General features: G+C 39.8%; 1 protein-coding gene across 7 annotated transcripts in view; it reads left to right on the top strand.

Annotated features, from left to right (window-relative positions):
• LOC127971436 (cytokine-dependent hematopoietic cell linker) overlaps positions 1–15907 on the top strand; it is a 28512-nt gene extending 12605 nt beyond the window's left edge. For 6 of the 7 annotated variants that reach the window (XM_052574444.1, XM_052574441.1, XM_052574442.1 and 3 more), the window contains 11 exons: positions 98–160; positions 293–327; positions 582–601; positions 694–867; positions 2872–2896; positions 8161–8182; positions 8262–8313; positions 8398–8593; positions 15077–15154; positions 15310–15465; positions 15559–15907. In XM_052574444.1, coding sequence (XP_052430404.1) covers positions 98–160; positions 293–327; positions 582–601; positions 694–867; positions 2872–2896; positions 8161–8182; positions 8262–8313; positions 8398–8593; positions 15077–15154; positions 15310–15465; positions 15559–15714 — 977 coding nt within the window. In that variant the 3' untranslated portion in view covers positions 15715–15907. The remainder of the gene's footprint in view (positions 1–97; positions 161–292; positions 328–581; positions 602–693; positions 868–2871; positions 2897–8160; positions 8183–8261; positions 8314–8397; positions 8594–15076; positions 15155–15309; positions 15466–15558) is intronic. The other variant, XM_052574446.1, reaches the window with a different exon arrangement.
• Positions 15908–16240: the final 333 nt, after the last annotated feature.

The raw sequence follows: 16240 nt of genomic DNA, 5'->3' as shown, positions 1-16240 counted from the left end.
AACTGAAACTGTGATTTTTGTTGCTTGGTTAGTTTTCAAAGTACAAAATACACTTGATACATTTGATGAAGTTGTTTGTCATTTGTAACAACATCAGGATGTAAAGGTCCGGCCATCAACAGAGATCTCAAACCTGGGAGACTGCCCAAGAGCTCCTCAGGTACTGTCTGTCTGTGCATCCGCTGCAGAAAACTATACTTGAATTAAAATATATGCAATACTTTATAACCGCATTAAGATGCTTGTGTTGAATTTAATCTGTGTGTGTGTGTGTGTGTGTGTGTGTCTGCAGATGGACGATTGGAGTTGATGGGATCTGCTGAGAGGGTAAAGAAAACCCCTAACTTATTTTCATTAATAAATACACTACCATTCAGAAGTTTTGGCTGAGTAAGACTGATCACTCAGTCAGACTTTTTCAAGAACATTTAAAAATCATGCTGATGCCAAACTTTATATGCAGTAATGTTCATGCAGTATAATACAGCTAATAATTCCTGAGTTTTCAGTCTCATATGAATCAGTTTGTGCACCGAGAGGGTTTGTGCTGATGATCATATGTGTGGATCTCTTCCTGACAGGCTTTCACAGTCCCACACAGGTATTCAAGCACAGCAGACAGACGTCACACTGAAACACACACCTCTGACAAACACAGGTGTTCAGTGTAGTGATTGTGTGCTGTGGTTTCAGGCCGGTGAGATCATTACCCAGAGATCACCTGCGTTTACCGCCTCCACCAGTACAGACCATCACTGACTGTCCTAACCAGTTTAACCAGTTTGATGAGTCTCCTCCGTCCAGACCTGCACCAGAACCAGCGTCACCGCTGACCAGATCACACACCAGCAGACCAGCATGGACACAGTGAGTCTCACACACACACACACACCAGCAGACCAGCATGGACACAGTGAGTCTCACACACACACACACACACACCAGCAGACCAGCGTGGACACAGTGAGTCTCACACACACACACACACACACACACCAGCAGACCAGCATGGACACAGTGAGTCTCACACACACACACACACACCAGCAGACCAGCGTGGACACAGTGAGTCTCACACACACACACACACACACACACACACACACACCAGCAGAACAGCATGGACACAGTGAGTCTCACACACACACACACACACACACACACCAGCAGACCAGCATGGACACAGTGAGTCTCACACACACACACACACACCAGCAGACCAGCATGGACACAGTGAGTCTCACACACACACACACACACACACACACACACACACACACACACACACCAGCAGACCAGCATGGACACAGTGAGTCTCACACACACACACACACACACACCAGCAGACCAGCATGGACACAGTGAGTCTCACACACACACACACACACACACTCCAGGACTGACCAAAGTGGTGCACAAACTCACATAGTCAAAACAGGAAATAACACAAAAACATCATTGTTTTGTTTTCTTTGCACAAAAAATGTATTCTCCTAGTTTTGTGAAATTACGGTTGAACCACTGATGTCACATGGACTATCTTAATGATGTCCTCACTGTCTTTCTCAAGAGATTTTTCAGGCAGGAAATTAATTTTAGTTAAATCTTAGAAGGAAAGCGGAGCTGAAAAAAGCTAGAAGCAACAACAGAGGAAACATGTTCATCTTAGAGTTTTTAACTCTTTCCCCGCCAGCGTTTTTGAAAAGTTGCCAGCCATTGCCAGAATTTCTTTATAATTTTCACAAAAATGTAATGGCCCACAGAATATGTTGTTGCATGAATATCTAAACCGGCAATGCACCCCAAAAAAAAAAAAAAAAAACACAAAGCTAAGAAAACCATATTTTTTTCTTAAGAACTACATCTGGATCATATTCAGTACAATGATCAAAGCATAGCTGCAGTAAATCTATTTCATCAACCAATGCTTCACAGTCCTTTCCCAATCCATTTCACTAGCTAACATTAGGCAGTTTTCATTTGTATGCTGTTTATTGTTGATGATCATATTTTTTTTCACACACATCTGCTTACATATGAGATCGGTAGTTTCTGCTTCTTCCTCAATTGTGTTTTTGATCTAGAGATTCTGGACTTATTCAGGAGATGCATGATAGCACAACCGAGTGTATAACAGTGAAAACACAGAAAACTGGAAAATTCCATGTTTGTCAGGGAAAGGGTTAAACTCAAAAGTGTTAGACTGTTTAAGATTATAACCTCAGTCTTTGAGTTAAAGTTTATTGCCAACCAGAGCTTTACCTCATCAAGGTATGAAAATAAAGATTGTATTGCAGTAGGGTCATCTTTTAACAGAATTTAACGTAAAGGAAGTGAGAGGAGAGAGAAAAAGCAAAGGTGCTAGAATAGAGCCCTGAGGCATTCCAGATTCAAGAGGAGGAAACAGTGCCGATCTAGACTGAAATATGAAATATCCCTTGATTAGGGTTTAAAACAATTCAGGACTGAACCTTTTAACCTCACACACAGGATTCTAATCTTGGTAAGAGCAACAGGTGTTTTTATTGCATTATTTAGAAGCTCAAAATATGTCAAAGTGACGAGTTGAGTTTATTAAAAATCACATTAACGTTCAGAGGAAACAGAGGAATAAGCCTCAGACTGACTGTCAACGTGGCCAGATGAAGAAGGTAGATTTGGAAGTGACAGTGTGAATAAAATTGTCTTGAAGTCAGAGATCACTATTTCAGAAATTTAAGCTCCGAAATAGTAAGCGGATTGACATTAAAATGACCAGCCAATATAAAATGGTCATAATTTGCAGTGATGTACCCCATTAGCTAAAGTCTGAATAACTCTTTAAAACTCTCACACACACATTAACTCGCTGATTTGTGTTTTTATTCTCAGACCCAGTCCGAGTGAGCGAGGGAATGTAAGTAACTCAAATTCATTTCAAGGATTCAAAGTGTTTATTGTCATATACCCAGTGAGGAAAACAAGTTTCCCTGAGCAATGAAATTCTTACTTTGCAGTCCACAATGAATGCCAAGACAGTGCAAAAACTATACATATATACATATGTACAATGTAAGAAACATAATAAAATTATGCTGCAGTAGTAGGAATATAGACTATGTATATGACATCTATATATGCAAATGTACACTATTAACTTATGTGCAAAAACAAAAAGTGCAGTAACGTGCAAATTGAGTGCAACTACATTAATAACAACTAAAAAAATAACAGATCTGCAAATTGAGATGAGGCTGAGTGAGTAATATTAACAAATATTCAATGAGATTAAACAATTTGAACTGATTGTTCTCTTCGATAAGTCCACTAGCTAGCTACCCGATTAAGAGTCCTGCAAATTACACTCCTATACCTCCGTCTTGAGTCTGCGTTGTGGTCTTTAATGATGGATGCAGCTCTTCTGTGGACTCTGTGATGGTAAATGGGCTGCGGAGAGGGCAGTGAAGTCCTGATGATCTTCTCAGCAGTCTTCACCACTCTCTGCAGACGTTTGCAGTCCCTCACTTGAGTGCTGCCGAACCACGCAGTTATGCAGCTGGTCAAGACGCTCTCAACTACACTGCTGTAGAAGTTGTGGAGGATCTTAGGTGACATGCCAAATTTCCTCACCCTCTTCAGAAAGTACAGCCGCTGTTGTGCCTTTTTAACCAGCAGGGTGGTGTTGAGTGTCTAGGTATTTAAAGCTGCTCACCCTCTCAGATAAACAGTGGCTGGTGAGTTCTCCTCTTGTCCAAGTTGAGGGTGAGGTTTTTGTACTGACACCATGTCACAAGACTGGCCACCTCCCTCCTGTGGGACGCTCCCTGCCAGCGATCCATTTACTTCAGTATGATGATGTCCGTATGTGAGGCTACACAGTCATGTAAAGTGAAAGTGACATGACATACAGCCAAGTATGGTGACCCTGAATTTGTGCTCGTAATTTAACACACAAACTGTGAACACACACCCAGAGCAGAGCAGTGTTCATCATTTATGCTGCGGCACCTGTGGAGCAGTCGGGCGTTCAGTGCCTTGTTCAAGGACACCTCAGTCGTGGTATTACCAGCCAAGACTCAAACCCACATCCTTAGGGTTAGGAGTCAAACTCTCTAATTACTAGGCCACGACTTCCCCAAGTCTGCCAGACAGGAAGTCTAGGAGCCAGTCACGGTCATAATCATAGAGTCCAGTGTTGACAGGACTGGGCTAATATGGTCACACTTCCTGTTTGTTTTTTTTAAGCTTATGCAGATAGAGGCATTAACAGTTCATGTACCAAGAGCCTATCGTGACCTGCAGCTGCTCAGGACTAAATATATAGAATAAGTGACATTAAGCATCAGGAGATCAGGAGGTTCTAGTTAGAACTCTTGCTGCTGCATTTTGGACTAGCTGTAGTTTGTTTACTAAGCGTGCAGAACAACCACCCAATAAAGCATTACAGTAATCTAACCTTAAGTACATAAATGCATGTATTAAAATTTTTGCATTTGACATTGAGAGCATAGGCCGTAATTTTAGTTATATTTTTGAGATGGAAAAATGCAGTTTTACAAATGCTAGGAATGTGGCTTTCTAAGGAAATATTGCGATCAAGTAGCACACCTAGGTTCCTAACTGATGACGAAGAATTGACAGAGCAACCATCAAGACTTAGACAGTGTTCTAGGTTATTACAAGCAGAGTTTTTAGGTCCTATAATTAACACCTCTGTTTTTTCTGAATTTAGAAGTAAGAAATTACTCGTCATCCAGTTTTTTTATATCAACTATGCATTCCATTAGTTTTTCAAATTGGTGTGTTTCACCGGGCTGCGAGGAAATATAGAGCTGAGTATCATCAGCATAACAGTGAAAGCTAACACCATGTTTCCTGATGATATCTCCCAAGGGTAACATATAAAGCGTGAAGAGTAGCGGCCCTAGTACTGAGCCTTGAGGTACTCCATACTGCACTTGTGATCGATATGATACATCTTCATTCACTTCTACGAACTGATGGCGGTCATATAAGTACGATTTAAACCATGCTAATGCATTTCCATTAATGCCAACAAAGTCTATGCAAAAGAATGCTGTGGTCAATTGTGTCAAACGCAGCACTAAGATCCAATAAAACTAATAGAGAGATACACCCACGATCAGATGATAAGAGCAGATCATTTGTAACTCTAAGGAGAGCAGTCTCAGTACTATGATACGGTCTAAATCCTGACTGGAAATCCTCACATATACCATTTTTCTCTAAGAAGGAATATAATTGTGAGGATACCACCTTTTCTAGTATCTTGGACAGAAAAAGGAGATTCGAGATTGGTCTATAATTAACTAGTTCTTTGGGGTCAAGCTGTGGTTTTTTGATGAGAGGCTTAATAACAGCCAGTTTGAAGGTTTTGGGGACATATCCTAATGACAATGAGGAATTAATAATAGTCAGAAGAGGATCTATGACTTCTGGAAGCACCTCTTTTAGGAGCTTAGATGGTATAGGGTCTAACATACAGTGTATTGGTCTTTCTGAAACCGAATTAGGTTGGATTAGGAACTATTTAAAGAATAGGTGTCAAAGAGTGCAAATTAAGGGGTCTCTTTCTGATAAGCTCACCATTGAATCTGGTGTGCCACAGGGGTCCATTTTGGGTCCCCTGTTGTTTACATTATATATTAACAATCTTGGTGATAATCTATCAGACGCAAGTATTCATTTATATGCCGACAATACCATTATTTACTGTTTTGCATCTTCTATTGACAATTGCATTTTAAAGTTGCAGAAAGCATTTGAATTAGTTCAGCGTAACCTGTTTTCTTTAAAATTAGTCCTGAATGATAAGAAAACTAAATACATGGTCTTTTCTAGGAAACACAAGTCTGATTCTTCTCCCACACCTCTTTACACTCTGCAAGGTAAAAGTATAGAACTGGTCTCCTCTTACAAATATCTAGGGTTTGTGTTGGAAGAGGACTTCTCATTTAAGTTACATGTTAAACAACTGTTGTCTAAGTTAAGGTTGCAGCTGGGGTTTTATTTTCGGAATAGTGCATGTTTTTCACAGTCAGCCAGGAGAAAGCTGGTGGAATCTACCTTCTTACCTATCTTAGATTATGGAGATGTTTTTTACAGAAATACCACTAAAGCTCTCTTACAATCATTAGATTATGTTTATCACTCTGCTCTAAGATTTATAACTTGCACAAAATATCACACTCATCATTGTGCACTGTATGAAATGGTAGGTTGGCCTTCACTTCATATAAGAAGGTACAAGCACTGGCTCATACTTGTGTATAAGGCATTAGTTGGCCAGCTTACAATAACATGTTGTAGGTTTAGATGATTTAACAAGTTTATACAATTCTTCCTCTCCTATAGTAGAGAATGAGTGGAACTGTTCCTCAGGGGGTCTATAGTGCACTGTCTGATGTGATACTGTAGCTGACGGCTGAATGGTTGCAATTTTATCTCTAATAGTATCGATTTTAGAAGTAAAGTAGTTCATAAAGTCATTACTGCTGTGGTGTTGTGAAATGTCAACACTTGTTGAGGCTTTATTTTTCATTAATTTAGCCACTGTGTTGAATAAATACCTGGGGTTATGTTTGTTTTCTTCTAAAAGAGGCTAAAAGTAATCATATCTAGCCATTTTTAATGCTGTTCTGTAGTCCAGGTACAATATGTTTTTGGGTGAGTTTGTGAGGGATGAACGTATTGAAGGCGGAGCCAATAATCAATAAAGAGCATCCAGATATAAGTTTCCTTATCTTCCAGGTGAGAAAGGGAAGTATGGAGGGTGGGACCTGATATGTGTACTGCAGCGGGTTGAATATGTCCGGCATAATGCTCTGAATGTGAGTCAGCACCACTCTCTCAAAACACTTCATAATGATCGGAGTGTGTGCTACTGGCCCTATAGTCTTCAGGCAGGTCGGGATTCATCTTGGGAAGGAAAAGTGGTAATGGCTTTTCTCAGTCTGTCTTGTTGCCTGTTGTAAATGCAAAAGATCAAGCACACAGCATGTGGCGTACCTGGTTCTGGTTGGGGAACTTCCTGACTTGTATTGTGAATACTACGTTATCAACACAAGTGCTAATGTACCCAGTCGCATACTTAGCATAATCCTGTATGCTGACAGAAGAGTGGCTGCAGCTTTAAACACATCCCAGTCTGTCAGAGTAAAACAGGTCCGTGAGATTCCCTCAGTTTGTAGGGTCCAAAGCCTAACCTGTTTGGTGACAGGGTTTGGTTGTTTGAGTCTTTGTCTGTAGGCCGGGTACATGAACAGAGGTGTTGTCTGAGTGTCCATAATGGGGGCACGGTGCAGCACTGTATGTATCACGTATGTTGCTGTAAACCTTGTTCAGTGTGTTTTATCGCATGTGGGAATGTCCAGATGTTGGTGATATTTGGGAAAAACAGTCTGTAATTTGCACTGATTAAAGTCGCCAGCTGAAATAAAAATGTCATCAGGGTGAGCCGTCTCTAGTGCGCTTAGCACATCATGGAGCTTGGGGGGGGGGGTTCGGGTGTAAACTATAGGGGCTATAAACACCGCAGTATATTCCCTCGGTAGATAATAGGGATGGCATTTCAGCTATAAAAACTCCATGTCTGGCGAGAAGACAAGCTCCATTTTTTACAAACACAAAGTCAAACAGACAAGCTTAATCCATACTCAGTTTAATTTACTTTTTACAAAAAACCTGTTCTGATGCCATGCTATTCATCATAGATCGCTGACTAGCAATAAAAACAGTACATGTGGAGGAGAGCCCATTGGACTGAATGATTCAGTTATCAGTTTCCCTTACCAAAGGGGATCATGGGAAAAACTGAAACACAAACAAGGTTGCACATTAGATGCATATTCATTTATCATTGAACAAAGACTTTCAGAATTGATTGGATAATTGAACAGATTCTAATAAGACCTTCTATTCCCGTTTACCATACATGTAGACTTCTGATTCATCTTTATCCACCCTAGTGTTCCTCAGAATCACCCAATAACCCATGTCAAACAGTGATTTATATATATATATATAACCATTATTCTGACCAACACATGTTGTATTTAAAGAAACGGATGTTTCAAATATAAAGAAATTGTGTATTCAAGAAATCCAAACATGAATCAGATAATTCATGTAAATAATAATTATTCTCCATTTCACCCTCAGGTTAATACATCATCATCTTCAAGTAAGTTATGTTGCAAAATATAATATAATATAATATAATATAAGCTGTAATGATGAAGTATAATATTGCTGTTCTGCAGGTCACACGTCTCACAGGTTTTCTCTGGATCTGGAGTCTCAGGATTTGGACAGGTACTGAGCGCAGTCACACACTCTGTGCTTTAACATCATTAATCGGAGGCTGATGTGTGTGATTGTGTTTGTGTGCTCCTGCAGCTGCTGTGAGAGAGAGACGAGCTCGCTGGGTAAGAGTCTCACTGAATCACAGCTGAAGCGGCTCACAGTCACCGAGTCTGAAGAACTCTCTGGATGCGTTTCAGATTCACACGTGAGGAAACAGCAGCATCACGAATGGCCTCGTGCTAAAGGAGAAGCCCTCGGCAGCTTCACCAACCACAGCAAACCTGCACAGGTACAACACCGCGTTAATACTGCTTTATCACTCACGCTTCAGTTATTAGTGCAGTTAGCCTCGATCCTAATCAGTACACAGAGACGTTGAGAGGAAACAGAAGCAGCTACTGTAGCAGATTTATTAAAAAGAGGAGGAGATTCAGTTCTGTCTGCCGATTGGATGTTGAGATGTGGGCATGGCACTCATAAATGGAGGCGGGTCTAAATGTGAGCTTGCAGACGGTTTGTGGGCGGAGTTTAGGTGGATCAAATGATTGGAGAAAAGGATACAGTATTTAGATTTTTACAATAGAACATGCTTCCTGTCAAAAGTTTGAAATGTTTAAGATTTTTTTTTTTTTTTTTTGAAAGAAATCTTTAAAAACTGCATTAACTTGATCCAAAATACAGTAAAAACAGTGCAACATGAAAGTGGTGTGGGGAAGTCGTGGTCTAATGGTTAGAGAGTTTGACTCCTAACCCTAGGGTTGTGGGTTCGAGTCTCGGAACCCCCCACTGCTCTGTGTGTGTGTGTGTGTGTGTGTGTGTAAAGGTGGTTTCCCTGCAGTGGTTCAGGCTGGAGGATTGCTTCTTATACCAGTGACAGAAGTGCAGTTAGAATAGTTAAATATGTGTGAGAGAGTTGCTATTACCTGACTATTGTATTGCTATAGGTATTATTTCAATGTTATCAAGACACATAATTAATAATCGGAGTGGTTAATTAACAGTACTTCATTATGGTTTCACTTGAATTGGTTAAAATAGATGAAGGATGGTAAAACTTAAAACAGTTAAATGTAACCAGCACGTATGTTAAATATTACCTGAGAGAGTGAGAGACAATGATTGTGTGTGTGTGTGTGTGTGAGAGAGAGAGAGAGAGAGAGAGAGAGAGAGCGATAGTGTGTGTGAGAGAGAGTGAGAGACAATGATTGTGTGTGTGTGTGTATGTGTGTGTGTGAGATATAATTATTTTACTTGAGACATGGAGTCGTTTAGACGGTAAAACCTCCCCCCCTTCACACTACAGAGAGCTGCGCATCCCCTCAATCAAACAGCCTGAGGTTAGGAACGGAAGAGATTCAGGAGGAATCATAGTCTGGTTTAAAGACCATCTGCAGCAGTATATTCAGCCCATGAAAAAGGGAAAAACACACATTTGGATAAAAATTCAAAAAGAGATTTTGTGTTTAGATGAGGACCTGTACCTGTGTTCCACATATATCCCCCCATATGAGTCGCCTTATTATAATGAAGACATCTTCTCAATCCTACAATCAGAGATCAATTACTTCCAGTCTAGAGGTTCGGTTCTATTAATGGGGGATCTGAACGCCAGAACGGGGAAGGAACAGGACTACATCAGCTCTGATGGGGACAAATATATTAACAGTTCACTTAATCATCAGAAAAAAGGTTTTACCAAAACACGGCAGAATTATGACAACACGATTAACAGACATGGAAAGCAAGTCCTGCAGCTCTGCAAAAGCCTGGGCCTGTACATAGTGAATGGCAGAATGAAGGGTGACTCTCTGGGCCGATGTACATACAGCTCACATCTGGGCAGCAGCACGGTAGATTACGCCATCACAGATCTAGACCAGAGTCAGATCAACTATTTCACAGTGATGCCACAGCTGCCATTATCAGACCACAGTCACATAGTCATCAGTCTCAACAGGTCAGGGAATCATCCGCCATCTTTAGAACAGAAAGTTCAATTATATCCACTCCCCCCCAAATTTATATGGAGTAAAGACAGTCCTGCCCAGTATGAAGCTGCGCTCCACAGCACCCACACTGAGAACATGATCGACTCATTCCTCCTGACTACATTTAGTGTAGAAAAGAGAAGTATCAATTCAGCAACTAAACAGTTAACTCAAATCTTTTCTACAGTGGTCAGAAAAGCCCTCAGAAAAAGAAAGAATTACCGATGTAAAAAAGAAACCGCTAAAGATGCTTGGTTTGATAAAGATTGCCAAAAACTAAGAAAAGAATTAAGATCATTATCAAATAAAAAGCACAGAGACCCTGCAAACCAACAAATACGAGCCACATATCAAGAAACACTTAAACTATACAAGTCACTATTAATACAGAAGAAAACTGACCACATCAAAATTAAAATAAACAAAATTGAAGAAGCAATCGATCAAAATTATTTTTGGGATTTATGGAATAATTTAGATAAATCCAAAGAGGCCAAACACCTTCCCATCTATGACCCAAAGATCTGGACTGAACATTTCAGAAAACTCTATTCTCTAAACGAACCAACCCTCGCCCAAAAACATCTGACCTCCCAATTAAATAACCTGGAATTCACGAGAAAAGACCAGCTCGATCATTTAGACAAACCCATAGAATTACCTGAACTGACAGAGAAGATGAAATCCCTCAAAAATAAGAAATCAAGTGGCTTAGATGGAATTTCTAATGAAATGCTGAAACACAGCAGCCCCAAACTGAGACTTGCTATCCTAACATTATTCAATCTCTTATTAAAATCTGGACACTTTCCTGAGATCTGGAAAGAGAACGTGATAACCCCAATTTTTAAACAAGGTGAGAAGTATGACCCAAATAATTATAGAGGCATCACAGTGAGCAGTAACCTCGGAAAACTATTCTGCTCCATCATCAATGACAGATTAATTCAGTTCATCCAAGAACACAAGATTTTAAACAATTGTCAAATTGGATTTATGCCAAAACAGAGAACTTCAAATCATATTTACACACTCCACACACTCATAGACAAATATGTTCATCAAACAAAACAAGGAAAAATATTTGGCTGCTTCATTGATTTTAAAAAAGCCTTTGATTCAGTATGGCACAATGGACTTTTTCTAAAACTGATTCAAAGCGGAATAGGAGGAAAGACATATGACATCATAAAGGACATATACAACGGGAACAAATGCTGTGTCAAGATCAACGACAGACGGACTGATTATTTCAGTCAGAACAGAGGAGTGCGTCAAGGCTGTAGCCTCAGCCCGACTCTGTTTAATATCTATATTAATGAACTGGCATCAGCACTTGAGAAGTCCCCTTGTCCTGGTCTGACCTTCGAGGGCAGAGAAATCAAATGTCTCCTGTACGCTGACGATCTTCTGCTCTTGTCACCTCATGAAGAGGGGCTACACCAAAGCCTCTCACTATTAGAAGATTACAGTAGAGACTGGGCCTTACCAATCAACATGGAGAAATCCAAAATTATCATCTTTCAGAAAAAGCCTCGCATTACTGACAAAAAATATAGTTTTGCAATCGGGGGAACACTTCTTAATCATGTGACGTGTTATAATTATTTGGGTCTCACTATCTCAGCTTCTGGTCAATTTGACCTGGCAATAAAACATCTGACTGATAAGGCACGCAGGGCTTATTACACTATTAGGAAATCTTTGTTCAAATTCAACCCACCTATTAAATTATGGCTAAAAATCTTCGACAGCATCATCAAACCAATTCTTCTATACGGTTGTGAGATCTGGGGCCCCAAATTTAAATTAAATTACACATCTTGGGATAAAAGACCCACTGAAATGTTCCACCTGGAGTTCTGCAAGAACATCCTGGGACTTCACAGAAACGCCCCTAGTCTCGGCTGCAGGGCAGAACTGGGCAGATTCCCTCTTCTAGCAGAAATCCAGAAGAGAACAGCCAAGTTCTGGTTCCATCTATCAGACACACGGACAGATGATTACCATCACTGCGCTCTTATGTACAGGACAGGACACCCAGAGAGTGACCCCATGCACCATTTAGTGGGAAAACACCAACTCCGCTCAACCATTCAATTAAGACACGCAAAAGTTAAAGAAATTGGAAAACTAACCCAGGAAGAATACATCCATGATTGGCAGATCAAAGTAGAACAAATTAATAAATTAAAATACTTCTATAGATTAAAGACTAGCTATCAATTGGCACCTTACTTGATCAAAATTAAGGACTATAGTAAGAGAAAGCTCCTGACGAAGTATCGTCTGAGTGATCACCGTCTGTGTGTGGAGACGGGCCGACACAAACACAGCTGGAGAGAGAGAGAGCTCCGACTGTGTCCTCACTGCACAGAGGGACTCGTAGAGGACGAGCTGCACTTCCTCACACACTGCACTAAATATGAACACATTAGAGACCACTACTTTACCCTAATAGCTCAAATTGTGCCTGAATTCAGGCAAGCAAGCGACATAGACAAACTCAGTTATATTTTGGGAGAGAAAGAAAAGTGTGTCCAGCTCGCAGCGCAATACGTGTCCTCCTGTCACATCATGAGGGACAAAAACTAAACTCCTGTTCTTCAGCAATGCTCTCTGTAATTATTTACCCTGTATCCACTAATTTTTTTTGTGATTATATATGTACAATATTGACATGAATATTTTTTTTTTAATTTTTTTTTTTTTTAATATAATTATTATTATTATTCTTTCTTTTTTTTTCTTTTTTTTTTTATCTACATATCTGTACATCTATATATCTGTATAACTTGTTCACTGTTTATTGCTTTGGCAACATTGTGCTGTTTCACAGTCATGCCAATAAAGCTCATTTGAATTGAATTGAATTGAATTGAGAGAGAGAGAGAGAGAGAGAGAGAGAGAGAGCGATAGTGTGTGTGAGAGAGAGTGAGAGACAATGATTGTGTGTGTGTGTGTGTGTGTGTGTGAGAGAGAGAGAGAGACAATGATTGTGTGTGTGAGAGCGAGAGAGAGAGAGCGATAGTGTGTGTGAGAGCGAGAGAGAGAGAGAGAGAGAGAGAGAAAAAGAGTGTGTGTGTGTGTGTGTGTGTGTGAGAGAGAGAGAGAGAGCCTCAAGCAGAGGTCTCCAGCTGAAGAGAGAGAAACAGTTACAATCTTCTTCTGTCTCTTGCTGGACCATGTGACTATAACCCGACCGTGAGACATTCAAACTGACCAATCACCGCTGAGCTAAAGGTGTGACAGTAGCAGACCCCCGATGAACACACATGTAGATCTCTATCCTCCGTGTCTTCAGGAATGACAAATGGCCTTTTGTTCCTCCAGACAGGTCTGGGACAGAAGAGAAGTCTTTGATCTTTTCAACACAACTCTTACACTGGGACGGCGTTAAACACAAACACGTCTGGGGATACACTCTTTTATATAATGAAGAAAAATAAATCTGTGGTAAAAATCAGGTCACATATAAGTAATTTTAAGTCTTTCAGGCTTCTGTGCTAAAATGTGCAATGTGTTAAATATAGTGTGATCCCTCAGTAGAAAAAACAACAGAGATGAGGTAGGGCTATTTGTTGGAAAAAAATATTAACATAGAAAAATAAATATATATACTGTATATAGCTTTTAAAACCTTTATTAAAAAAAAAAAAAAATTGCTACCATCTGTGGCAGTCAGGGTCGTGCAGGGCTCAAGACTCTTTTCCAAATTACAAGCAATACCAGAAAACAGACGCATGAAATAAACGGTGCTTTTCAGCTAGATTTAAAGGAAGTTTTCAGGTATGCTAATGAAGTTAATAAACTAAAAATATGTCCCTGCAGCACAGAAGCAGTCATCAGTGTCACAGACGTATATCTGTAGAAATACACAACAATACATTGTATGAGTCTCAATTATACATTTCTCTTTTATGACAAAAATCATTAGGATAGTAGGTAAATATATTTTGTACATTTCTTACCGTAAATATATCAAAACTTAATGTTTGATTAGTAAAATGCTAAGAGCTTAATTTGAACAACTTTAAAGATGATTTTCTCAATATTTAGATTGTTTTGCTCCCTCAGATTCCAGATTTTCGAATAGTTGTATCTCAGACAGATATTATCCTCCGAACAAACCACACATCACTGGAGAGATGATTTATTCAGCTTCAGATGATGTAGAAATAAAAAAAAATCTTCGGTCTTTACTGTATAAATAGATTAATCCTTTTTTAAATTACTAAACTAATTCAGTCAAGAGTAGCACACTAATCTTCTTGCAACATTTCCATAAGTACATCAGACCAAGACAATCCTCCAAACGCAGAAAGGGACTCACTTGGGATTTGCATTGATCGAGTCCTAGACGCCAGAGTTCACACCTTTTGGGGACGGATGGTAATTTGCATTAAACACACTGGGAAATGGCACATCTACAGTGAGCAAACTCTCTAAACTCTTAGGATCTGTATTACCTTGTAGTTTACTTATTGTAAAATTGAGACCATACCAGTCGCCTCGAGATGATTTCTGAAGATCATGTGACACTGAAGACTGGAGGAATGATGCTGAAAATACAGCGGAGCATCACAGAAATACATTACACTTTAACACAGATTCACACAGAAAACAGATGATTTACACTGATTTCACTCTATTTACTGTGTTTTTGATCAAACAAATGCAGCCTTGATGAACAGAAGAGACTAGGACTGAACAGATTGCTCAAAATAAGATCAATAACATGCATTTAGAAAATCCACAGTTAACATCTGACGTCTGTCGTGCAGGGATTGGAGGATCAGAACTGGTATGTTGGTGCGGTCAGTCGTGTGGACGCTGAACACGCTCTTCACCTGGTCAACAGGGTAAAACACACCTCCGGTTCACTCCATCATGATATTTGTTTCAGTTCAGATAAGCAGATTATCACCAAATCAGCAAACAAACATATGGACTGTGCATGAATGATTTAGAAACAGATCATGATGTTTGTATAACACCAGCTGACTTGTGTTCACAGGAAGGAGCCTTTCTAGTGCGCGACTGCTCGAAGAACACTACCTATGAGCCCTTGGTCCTCGCTGTGTTTTACAGCAAAAGAGTGTTTAACATTCAGATCCGCTTCAGTGATGAAACCAGCAAATACTCTCTGGGAACAGGCCTGAGAACCAATGACGTGAGTCTCACACACACACACACACACACACACACACAGCGCAGTGTTTGACCGAGCATCAGCATCATCAGCTCGCGTCTCTTTGTCTTTCAGAGGTTCGACTCCGTCACCGACATCATCAGGTTCCACTCCATTTTTCCCATCGTTCTCATTGATGGGCGGAAACCTTCGGAGGCAGCCAATCAGGGGAGGCAGTGTGTGCTGATGTACCCAATCACAAAGCAGGATCTGACCAAGCTGTTGAAATAAGAGCAAATACAAACTGCAACATCTCCGGGACGTTTAACTGACATCTTAACTTTATAAGTCATTTCTAGTGACGTCTGACTCGCTCAAAAAAAGAGACATAGAGCTCATCTGATAGAACGAAGAAAAATCTGTCAATTAATAATGTGGTGGTGTATAGCAATCAAATATATAAAGAATTCAATGTTTTAACACACATGTAGAGTGAAAGTGAGTGTTTGAGTGCAGACACAAGAACCATTTCTCCAGAAACTTTTATTCCATTAATACGTTTTATTGAATCACACTTAATATTTTTGGGCCTTCATGAATAATTTAAAAATAGATGTTATGCTTCTGAAGCCTCAGAACTATGTACAGATTATAGTTTGACATAAAACACACGCTTAGTTTCTTGAACAGTTTGTTCATAAATGAGCAGATGCCCTGAAAATCAAACGCTCAGCTGTAACTTCACATAATGGTAACAGTAATAAAAGAAAACAGTCAGTTTACTGGTTTGATCATTTGAGGTAGATCTACAATGATA

This window comes from Carassius gibelio, chromosome B14, assembly GCF_023724105.1.
Source record: "Carassius gibelio isolate Cgi1373 ecotype wild population from Czech Republic chromosome B14, carGib1.2-hapl.c, whole genome shotgun sequence".
In the NCBI taxonomy this organism is placed as follows: domain Eukaryota; kingdom Metazoa; phylum Chordata; class Actinopteri; order Cypriniformes; family Cyprinidae; genus Carassius; species Carassius gibelio.
Note: the sequence above shows the minus strand (reverse complement) of the source record. Positions and strands in the feature narration are given on the sequence as shown.